The sequence below is a fragment of the Conger conger genome, chromosome 1 (assembly GCF_963514075.1).
Source record: "Conger conger chromosome 1, fConCon1.1, whole genome shotgun sequence".
Taxonomy (NCBI): Eukaryota; Metazoa; Chordata; class Actinopteri; order Anguilliformes; family Congridae; genus Conger; species Conger conger.
Genome location: NC_083760.1, coordinates 87,674,659 through 87,685,675, shown reverse-complemented (window position 1 = coordinate 87,685,675; position 11,017 = coordinate 87,674,659). Strand labels below are relative to the sequence as shown.

At 41.7% G+C, this 11,017-nt stretch overlaps 1 protein-coding gene across 1 annotated transcript; it reads right to left on the bottom strand.

Moving 5' to 3' along the window:
* Positions 1 to 2,760: 2,760 nt before the first annotated feature.
* On the bottom strand, positions 2,761 to 4,887 carry kcnf1b (potassium voltage-gated channel, subfamily F, member 1b). Its single transcript, XM_061215995.1, has one exon. It carries the CDS (start codon positions 4,501 to 4,503, stop codon positions 3,064 to 3,066), a length of 1,440 nt encoding a protein of 479 aa, XP_061071979.1. The 5' UTR covers positions 4,504 to 4,887; the 3' UTR covers positions 2,761 to 3,063.
* Between the last annotated feature and the right edge of the window lie 6,130 nt (positions 4,888 to 11,017).

The window sequence follows — 11,017 nt, the reverse complement described above, 5'->3', positions numbered from 1 at the left end:
TTGTCAAAATGGGCGAATGATCACTACCTTCGCTTGAAGGGCAAGCAATGCAGCGCAGATTTACGCGCAACGGGTCGGATGGATTTACGCTCTCTCTGCTTTCACAACTAATTCTGAAGGAGAAAAGAAAGTGTGCCTCTACATTTCGAAAGAGAGAGAGAGAGAGAGAGAGAGAGAGAGAGAGAGAGAGAGAGAGAGAGAGAGAGAGAGAGAGAGGGCGGGTGAAGCACGGGCACTATGGGAGAAATATCCCAACTGGAAAACACAGTGGGTTAATTTGAATCTACTCACTCGAGCATCAAGTGTGTTGGCGAAAGTCTGCATGGAAGGACAGGCTTCATATACGTGGGAAGCTACAAACAAAGTTTAATATTACATATTTTATGTAGGCTACTTGTGCTCTGGGGGGAGTCTTTGAGTAAAAACGGTAATTGGGCGCATACAAGAGAAGGGTCACAGCCAAACGCAGGAGGCGCAGGCTAATGGAGAATAGTTATTGAAAATTGAGAAGCGATTTACACCCCCCTGTTTTCTTCTTGACGTGTTGAATAAGAATAAGAAATCGGGTGCTCGTACAAATGTGAATGCGCGCTGATGGTTCTCGCTGGCACTGTATGCTCCGGTATCGTTTGAAACAAACGTCTCAAGCAATGTGGCGGGCTGCGGCAATCTACCCAGCTGCCAGCAGTATTCGGCGCAGTCCGGCACAGCAGTAGGTACGCTAAGTGTCAGACACAGTTAGAATGGGCTTTGATTGCAAGGAGCGTGTGGTGCTGGCTTGCGGTTATATCGCTCAAAAATAACACAGTAACAAAAAAGCGAACGGGCGAGCTAACCACGTTGTTGGCTTGGCTGCAGTCAGTGGAGTTATGATTACAGATGCGCCCTGCGGCTCCTTGGCATGGACGTTACTGCATCACACATAGCACAGTCTACTTCAAGGGAGTAAAATGTTAAAACTGCACCATAGACAACTACCTGAGCTGTTGCATTGGCCAATGCGCAATACGAAATTCTATGATTGACCTGGAACCTGAACCTTAAAGCATTAAAAACATTTTATTAGGCTAAATATTTAACTAAATGTATAAAACATTTAGTTAAATATTTATCTAAATGTATTAAACATTTAGCTGAATATTTCTGCATTTTCACACATGAACTGAATAGGATTACAAATAAACATATATTTAGCTAAATGTATGAAACGTTTAGCCGAATGTTTCATACATTTACCTAAATGATTTTGTACACTTAGCTCAATATTTAACTAAATGTTTCATACATTTATCTAAATAGTTTTACATGTATCTAAATAAAACCAGTAATAATAATACTTAAACATTTAGATTACAAGCTTGATAGGAAGGTGGTACTGGGATCTAGCTGTACCATGAATATATATATTCCATCAATTGTCCTGTAGGTCACATTATGAGAAAATAGTCATATGTAAATGTGTAGTTCCACTGCCATCTTTAATCTCATAACTGGCATTATGTAATGTAATAAAGTACATAACTGTACGACGCCTTTGCAATTTACCCAATTTCACGTAAATTAGAATGGAAACCGAGTAGAAGAGTAAGAGGAAGGCTGATACACTAAGGTTTCTTATTGAACTCAATCTACATTATTTTTGGTCAGACATAAATAATATATGTGCTACTTTTAAAATAGCAACAAAAAAATTAATATCGTGAATAATTCAGAGGATTATGAATGAATTTGCGCATATGTAGAATATGCCACCCACAAAGCTAATTTACGCTGGAGAGTTTGGCTGAATCAAAAAAGACACGCCTTCTCAAAGCTTTTTTGAAGATTCAACCCACACCCCTCCAGAACCCACACGCCACCGGGAATCTCCCAAAGCAAGCCAGCCAGTGGTGCTGATTAAGTAGCTCCCCGTCCTGGTCCCATCACGTTGCTACCTCCACGGCACAACGGCTCAAAGCATCCAGTTTCAAAAGTTCGCAATTACCAATAAAATGTTTGTTATTTTAAATGACCACAAGGGCTGCAATATTAAACGAATAGGAATGTATTTTCCCATTTAAAAAAAAAAAAAAAAATCAACTGAGAAAGCCATCACAAAGCAGTGCGCAAACATTAGAATAATGACATAACCTTATTATAAATGTAACACAAAGACCGTAGCTATCTGCAGAGTGCGTATTCTCGTGTTTTATGTATTTTTCTTTGACGTATTAATGTTCTGCTGAATCTTAGTATCAATGCGATCATTATACTTTGTCATTAAATGTATTTTATTCAAAAATGTCTATGTTTATTTACTTATTTATTTATTTAAGAAATCACGTGGTTTCCAAATGAATCACTCGACGCGATTGACTTTTGAACTAATGAAACACATAGCCTAACGCGCAGCGATACAATACCTGATTAAAGAAAACCCAATTAAAGATCTCAAGTACACATCCCATGCGATAAGATGACGTGTCAAACGGGTATTTAACTTAACGACGTCAATATTGGCACCAAACTGACCTGATACCGTAGAACTGTGTGGTTAAGGCTGTAATATTTTAATACGAACGCATACACGTGGTATGCGTTTTAAGTAGTAATAGAGGCGTTCCAAAAAGCATTGAGCCTTAATATTTTGCGTTGCATTTTACTACTAGCATCAATTTATCAGAATGTAGGCTCGAGAAAGTGGCTGAGCAGCGATTTTCTTTCCTCAGTAACATGTATTCCATGGACCATGGCATTGTAAAGTCTTTTACGCGCACTGCATTCGTTCTCATGCAAGCACTTTATTGAACAATGATGAAATAAACACCCCAACAGGAAACAATTGTCACACGTGAGATAAGAAGACCTTCAGGCTGTCGAAAAAAAAAAAAAATTAAGTATCATATATGCACCGTCATTTTATTGATCTTTACTTGAGCGGACAGTTTGACAAATGTAAAAATACAACTAGCTATGTCTGAATGGATTTGGCGCAGTACGGACGCATGAGTGGCTTTAAATGTCTTTGATACCACACAAGTTAGCTATAGCAATGTTCGCGACGCGATTCGCCTTTCCCTCCACTTATTTGCAACTCTGCTGCCGCGTTCTGTGCGCGTCTGGCAGGACCGGGCTGTTGGTGTCACTGTGGGGGTTATCACTGTCCCACACCTCGGCGCAACTGGGTTTTCGGGACTTCCGGGTCGCTGGCGTCGCTTCGCCCTCGCTGGACTGCAGTTCCATCAACTCAAGTTCATGCTTAGCCGCGGTCTCCAACACCTTTTGCTTATTGTAGAAGATGACGAAATTGTTGATGATGGGGTGGATCGGCAGCGCGATGGCGATGACCCCGCATAGAAAGCTTATAGCGGCATTGCATCGGCCTAGCGTGGTCTTAGGGTAGATGTCCCCATACCCTACCGTTGTCATGGTGATGATAGCCCACCAGAACGACTGGGGGATGCTCTTAAAGAGTGTTTCGGGATGGCTCTGTTCCATGGTGTAGCCCAGCGCTGAAAACACAAAGATTCCCACGCCCATGTACATGAGCAGTAGGCCCAGCTCCTTGAAGCTCCTCTTGAGCGCATACGTGAGAGTCTGCAGCCCGGAGGAGTGCCGCGCCAGCTTAAAGATGCGAGCAATGCGCATGATGCGCAGCGCCTGCACCGCCTGCTGAACGTTGGCCAGCTCCATCACGGCCGTCCCCAGGTACGTTAGGACGAGCACCACGTAAAAGGGCATGATCGCCAGAAAGTCGATGATGTTCATGAAGGACAGGGCGAAGTGCACTTTGTTCGGGGCGGAAGCCAAGCGCAACAAGTACTCCACGGTGAACCAGCCGATGCAGGCGGTCTCGATAGCGTCGAGCGTCGGGTGCTCCACACGGTTTCCTTCGGCGTCCTCCACCTGCAGGTCGGGGATGGTTCCCATGCACATCACCACGGAGGAGATTAGGATGAAGAAGAAGGATACGATGGCGATTGTGCGTGCGGGCAAGGACGACTCCGGCTTCTCCATCAACTTCCACAGGAACTTTTGGCATCTCTCCCAGCGGTTGGCCGCGGGCTCCCCCTGCATATCTTCAAGAATAAGCTTTACCTTGTTTGCTATCTCTGCCAGCTCTTCCTCCTTCTCGCTAAGGTTACTCTTACAGCACTCGTCCAGGAAACCTATGTCGATTTTCCAGAATTCCATCTCCTTGATGAAGCAAATGGGGCAAATGCCCCGTTTCATGTGGATTTCACCGAAATAATAAAGTTCAATAATGCATTTAAAAGCGTCCGGGTCCCTGTCAAAGTAAAACTCGCCTTTGCCAGGGTCGTAGTCATCACAAAGGGAGGAAATTGTATCGGAATTCCCGGAGGCGCTGTTAACCAGCTCGGCTAGCCTAGTCTCCGGAAAGCGGTTTAAAATGTCCCCGTGTAGCACCTGCCTCACTCCCCCAATGTTCACGTAGATCTCGGTCTCCTCGCTTGAATCCGAGGCATTGCAGTTTGCATACCTCGGCTTCGGTAGTCCCCACATCTTTTTCTCTGAGTGGTCAACAAGGCGTTTTCAGACCATTTAATGTCACTTTACATTTATACGAAGGCTTGTTGTAGTGGTTCTCGCTAAATGACAGTTATCCTCAGTAAAATTTTGAAATTGAATTAAAAACAAACTTTTTTGCGGATGCGTAAAAAAATATTCGTCCACGAAACTACCTCCGCCAGACAAAAATGGCTAGTGCTCTTCACTATAAAATAGACCCAATATTCCGAGCAAGCAGAAAGGGTAAAATGAAACAGCCTAAATATTTAAAAAAACGGAGTCATGGATCATAGATGTAAGGCTCTGCTGTACGGTGCCATAGGGGCGCGCACTTGGCACGCCGCTCCTCGCCTTCCCATGGATAACGCAATTCAGTAACAGGTCTCTCCCTCCCTCTCTCTCTCTTCGCCGCGGCTCTATTCGCTGTATCTCTCTCAGAAAGACTCAGCAGGGGGAGTGTTAGAGCGCGAGCTGCCTGGCCGTGGCAGAAAGTTTCGAGCTGCACCTGCAACAGTATTTATCCGGCCTCGCGAAACGCGCGTCACAACAACAGACACCGTAAATCTGCGATGCGGCCATTAATGAACAGTAGAGTAACGAGCAGAGGTGAGCGAGAACAGAACACATGGGGACGGGTGTGTGGGGCAGCGAGATACAGCACATCGTTTTTAATACACCGCCGCTTTGTCATAATGGAAAATGGCCGTACTGATTTCTATGAAAAGACAAAAGCAAATTAGAAACACCCACACACACGCACGGACACGGATTTCTTTTTTAAAAAAAATTTTTTTACAAACTACCGCAAATATTCGGGGATACAGGGGTCGTGACGACGAAAAACATGGGCAAATGATATTGTCTTTGATGAATATGAAACTCGTTCTGGAATTGGACGCCTGTTGAGACGATAAATAATGTAATCTGTATTACACTGCGAGTGAAGGAAGTTATTTTTATGGCGGTTACTCTGGTGAAGATATGGCTCCCTCTACTGGCCGAATGTCAGAAATTGCGGCGTAAATCCTCACTCTTCATAGCAGGAATATACTGTGCTGCGGCATATTAACTGAGTCAATTCCATCACGGCTGAAATGCACTTCAATTGCCACGTCAAGACACCTGTCAATCATTGACAATGATCCCATTGTGTCAAAAAATACTTTACAATGCTAACTAACAATGCTAACCAATCTGTACTACTGATGGATATTTACTCTTGCCGATTATAGCACAAGCCAAGTCAATTTAAGAAAATGCCTTCATAAAGTGTCAGTACATTACATTACATTAATAGCATTTGGCAGAAGCTCTTATCCAGAGCGACGTACAGTTGATTAGACTAAGCAGGAGACAATTCTCCCCTGAACTAGCAGGGTTGCTCAAGGCCCAACGGCTGTGTGGAGCTTATTGTGGCTACACCGGGATTCAAACCACCGACCTTGTGGGTCCCAGTCATGTGCCTTAACCACTACGCTACAGGCAATATACATATTCAGCAGTAACCAATTCATATTGAGCTGAGCTTGTTTACATAACTAAGAGAAAATACATTTATTTTTATTTTCAAATTTTGTAATTTATTCAATTTGCCAGAGTGACTTTTTTTTTAAAAGGGTTGTCTGTCATTATAGAACAACCCAGTAATGTTGTGACAAACATAATAGTGTCTGAGTGTGTCATTAAAGTGGCAGGAAACAAGTTCATTTTGTTTACTCCCAAATGATGAATGCTTTCCACACTTATTTATTATGGACAGTGCACATTAATCAACATTTTCAGTTTCCACATCAGTGTCAATGTGCCAGAGTTTGCTAATGAGTTTATGTTGCCTACCAGCACAGGGAGTGATGAGAGCCAGAGCCTTCACAGCAAAGCCGGCAGGTGGAGTTGGATAATGTATTCTCAAACCAATCAGGTGCTGGCAGTGTAGTATTGATCCAATACGGTTGGTTTTCTTGGCTTTGAAAATGAGTGATTAAAAATGAATGGTCAAATTTGTGGGCGTCAGCAATTTTCCGACCTGATATCTTGATTGACATCTATTTGATGTGGAGCTGGGGCGTCAGACTCCAGTCCTGGAGGGCCGCAGTGTCTGCTGGTTTAACTCCAGTCCTGGAGGGCCGCAGTGTCTGCTGGTTTAACTCCAGTCCTGGAGGGCCGCAGTGTCTGCTGGTATTTCGTGTTTCGGCAAGACAGATTCATTTCAAAGTCTTTCATTGGGTAAAGAGTTCACGCACCTTGTTCTCAAGGCATTACACGGCTGCTGATTGAAAGGAAACCACAAATACCAGCGTACACTGCGGCCCTCCAGGACTGGAGTTTGACACCCCAGACATAGAGGTTCCCTGAAAAGGGGACGTTGACATCACGATTGGGGAGGGGCCAACGTGGACTGCAAAAAATAATTTTACAAACTTTTCAACCAGTTTTGATGCCAAAATTATATTATTCCTTACATTTTAGGAAAATCTCTAGTGTAAGTACCCTTTAAGCGGAAAGCTCGCCGTCTGTGGTCAGTAGGTCAGCAGCAGTCAGTAGCAGAATTGAGTTGTGCAGGCCTGAGGCTGAGATGTATGGGGTCAGTATCTTTCATCTTCAAAAAACGCCTTCTTATTGTCTCCCAAATGACTAGAGTTTTATCCATAAATATGAAAAATCGAACAGTTCACCAAACTGGTTATAGGTGTCCAAGAAAAGGCTTTCAGTTGTCACTTGTCCATCCATTATCTACTGGGCGAGAGGCAGTAATACACACTGATCATAATTTCTAATCCATCCATTCTACTCCACAATTTCCAATCCATAATTTACATCCATTCCAACCTGCATGCCTTTTTCGACTGCCATTTTGATGTATTAACTGTAATGCGTCACAAGGGGGCGACATAATTTATACTCTGCAATACGGTCACAGTAGCGTCATGTCTTAATGGGCGACGAAGAAGAGTGACACATCCCGATGGTGTTCTAATGGAGGTTCATATAACAATCTGGAAAGATTTGTGGTAACATAAGGATTAATATCTTGAATGGGTTTACAAGGTCAATTTACACAGCACTGAGAATTGGTCTTAGGCCAGAGTTATGCATATATTTTACAGTTTATGTGTGTATGGTATCATTAATCAAGCATAGTCTTGGTAGATTGGTCTATCTATAATGAAAACTACAATCTGAAAAAGCAACCAGTGACAAAGTCATAGTCAGAAAGTGGTTACAGCCTTCTTTAGACAAACCTAGAAAAACATCATCATCAATTCAGGGAAAGGAGGTTAATTTAACTATTTATAATCTGGCTTATTTAACTATTTATAACCTTGTTGCACATAAGGCAAATACTTTCATTCTAAGTTTCAGATAGCTGGCAGATACATTAAGAAAAGGTAATAAATCTAAACTTGCCCAATACCATTGAGTAAGACATCAAAAACAAGAAGGCAAAAAACCCCAAAATATTACATAGATGACCAAAAAGCCAGTAGTAATTCATAAATAAAGTTGATGAGGATTCATACACAGGAAGAAGAACTCAGAAAAACTTTTAATATATTCCTACTATTTTACAAAAGTTGGAATGTGCATTTTTTATGCTTCAAACTTTCAACTTAACATATTTGAACTGATGTATAGTCTTGGTTTGAGCAATGTCGTCCCTTGAGGTTACAGTAACTGTGCTACCCGTTAGCAGCGAAAAATAATGTGCTGTATTATTTTCAAATGTTTTCATATATCCTTGTTTGTGCTGGCCCTTATATGATATTCTAGATCAGTATGCTTACAGTTTTTTACAATCGTTTTCACACTTGTCTCAATACCATGTCCACTTTTTCAAAACTCTTCACACAGTGTGCACAATGTTCAATGAACTGCAAAACACAAACAACTTGGAGCATTGCTAAATACATATATTATGTGTTTCCCTTTCCTCTATTTTTGCATCCACAAATATTTCAAGCCAAGCAGCTAAAGAAACTTTTGATCTGTTGGTTTGCCTCTCATAATAGATGTCATGACTGAGTGTGGTAAATTTACAGTAAACTGTAAATGAATGAATGTTTTACTATATTGGAAACCCAGAATAACAATTTTTACTGTGTAATGTAAAACAATATATGATTTATGATACTGGGTTTACAGTATTTTGACGTTTGTTGTGGATGTGTTCCACTGTTATGTCCATACACCCAGCAGCCATTGCATCTAGAAGTGTTCATGTGGGTGGTGGTCCTAAACCTTAACATATACCTTCATAAACTTCATATTGGTACCTGAGTTCCTTGACACCCTCAGAGTTCCTGTCAAAGGGGACAGTGTACAACTGTTTCATCCTGATCTGATGTTTCTGTAGCACTCTTGAAATGGTTGTAGTGCTTACACTGTCAATGTTTGGAAATATGTTCTTGACTGCGATTATGTTGTTGCGTATTTCTCTTAGCCTGATGCTGTTGTTGACAATGACCATCCCAACTATTGTATCCTCCTGTTGAGGTGTAAACATTCTTCCCATTCCCCCTGTGTGACTGTGTGAGGTAACCGCTGGGTCCTGTAGTGAGTCAAAGACAAATGTGCACTGATACATCTGCTTTTTCTGGAGACTTCTCAAATCACAGTACTGCTGTAATATACACATCAATTGAACTCCTTCAGTCAGAATGCTGTAAATACTGTATAGTACCTGTTGGTTTGCCTGAAAATCCTCACTATTGTGACTGTGGATCTAGGCAAGTTTGGTTGAACCCTCAACCTGCTTCCCTCAGGGACAGACCATGATTTACCACATGATCAATGACTGTGGCTCTGATTTCATCAGACACTACTGTTCTTGCTCTTCCACGATGTCTTCTTCCTCTGCCTCTGGCTGCATCCATTTTCCCCACCAAGGCTAAAGAATGCAAATGCCAATCCAAAGGTGGCCCCTTTTGTATATGTGGTAACGGGGCACAAACAACAAACACACTGAAATGACAGCCAGGTGTTTCAACAGTACATATACAGCAGTAATAGTGAAAAAATCTCTTCAGTGACAACTACATCTATATTTACCCTATATACATGCACATTTCAATGCAAGTATGATCACTTTTGTATAGATGGTAACAAGGCTGCAAACAAAAAAAAAGAATAAACTCAATAAACTTTCTGCTCAAATCAGAATGATCTGTCTTACCTTTTTCAAGCATATAGTTTCATTTCTCTGCCAAAATGAAGCGTATTTCCTTCCACAATGATCAGAATTGTATTGGGTTTTGAACTGAAAGTTAACTGTTTTGAACAGAGTATCTAAATGTCTGCAAAATTTGCTGTATTTGTACAAACATTTGCTGTTAGTGAACATTGACTGAGAGAGATATTCATGAATTTTGGAAGAATGCCTTTAGTATGAAAGCAATGCAAAAATATCCACAGTTTAGTTCACATAGTCTAATGATATGGTGAATGTGTTAAGTGTTTTGAAAAAGTGGACATGGTATTGAGACAAGAGTGAAAACGATTGTAAAAAACATATTGTAAATATGCTGTAGTGTTGTAAAAGGGGGTATGGGTTCACCACATTTTTATACATTTAGTGATTACTAAATTTAAATGGGCTACAATATTGTTCAGTTAGCCACGGCTACTGTTAATATACACTCAGTGATCACTTCATTAGGCACACGTGTACACCAGCTTGTTCATCTAATCAGCAAATCATGTGGCTGCAACTCAATGCAATGCAGAATGGGGAGGAAATGTGATCTAAGCGACGATTGGTGCCTGATGGGGTGGGATCAGCAATTTCTCCACTGCCACTAGATTTCACAGAAAAAATAAAAACAGTTCTGTAGGCGAAAATGCCTTATTAATAAGAGAGGTCAAAGCAGAATGTCCACATGGTTCAAGCTGACAGGAAGACAACAATAATCACGTTACAACAGAGGTATGCAGAACAGCATCTCTGAACACACAACACGTCAAACCTTGAAGTGGTTGGCTTAAGTCTAAAAGTTAAGTTTCATAAATACCTAACAAAGTGGTCACTGAGTGCATAAGGGAAGTAGCGTCGTTGCCCTTTCCACTGATGTTATTGCAGATATGTTGCATGCCATCGTTGTGTGAAATAATTCAAATGGAAGCTCTCTTGCAAGGCCCATACAATCTAAGAAATGTAGAGAGCTACGGCAACCTCTATTGTAACAGTGGAGTGCACATCAATAAAAATGTGAGTAGCTGTCTGCTTTTTTAAAATATTCATATTTTATTTAGAGTCAGAGTACATTGTCTGTCAATACGTGCTGGAGAACTTATCTTATTCCTGTTCATTCGAAAGTGTCTGCACTCCTCTCGAAACGGTTTTTAACAGTGCGGCCGGGGGGAATAATTTGCGCCGACACTACTTCTGAAGTCAATAGTCAAAACCTCGCCCTCCCCACTAACTTGTCTTCCACTGACGGCCCTCCACGCCACTCAACGGCGTGGAGATACACGTCGGGCTCCCATTGGGCACGGCGCTGCATCGCCGACTTGC

Coding starts and splice junctions, on each gene's coding strand:
- kcnf1b (XM_061215995.1), bottom strand. CDS start 4,503: ATGTGGGGACTACCGAAGCCGAGGTATGCAAACTGCAATGCCTCGGAT.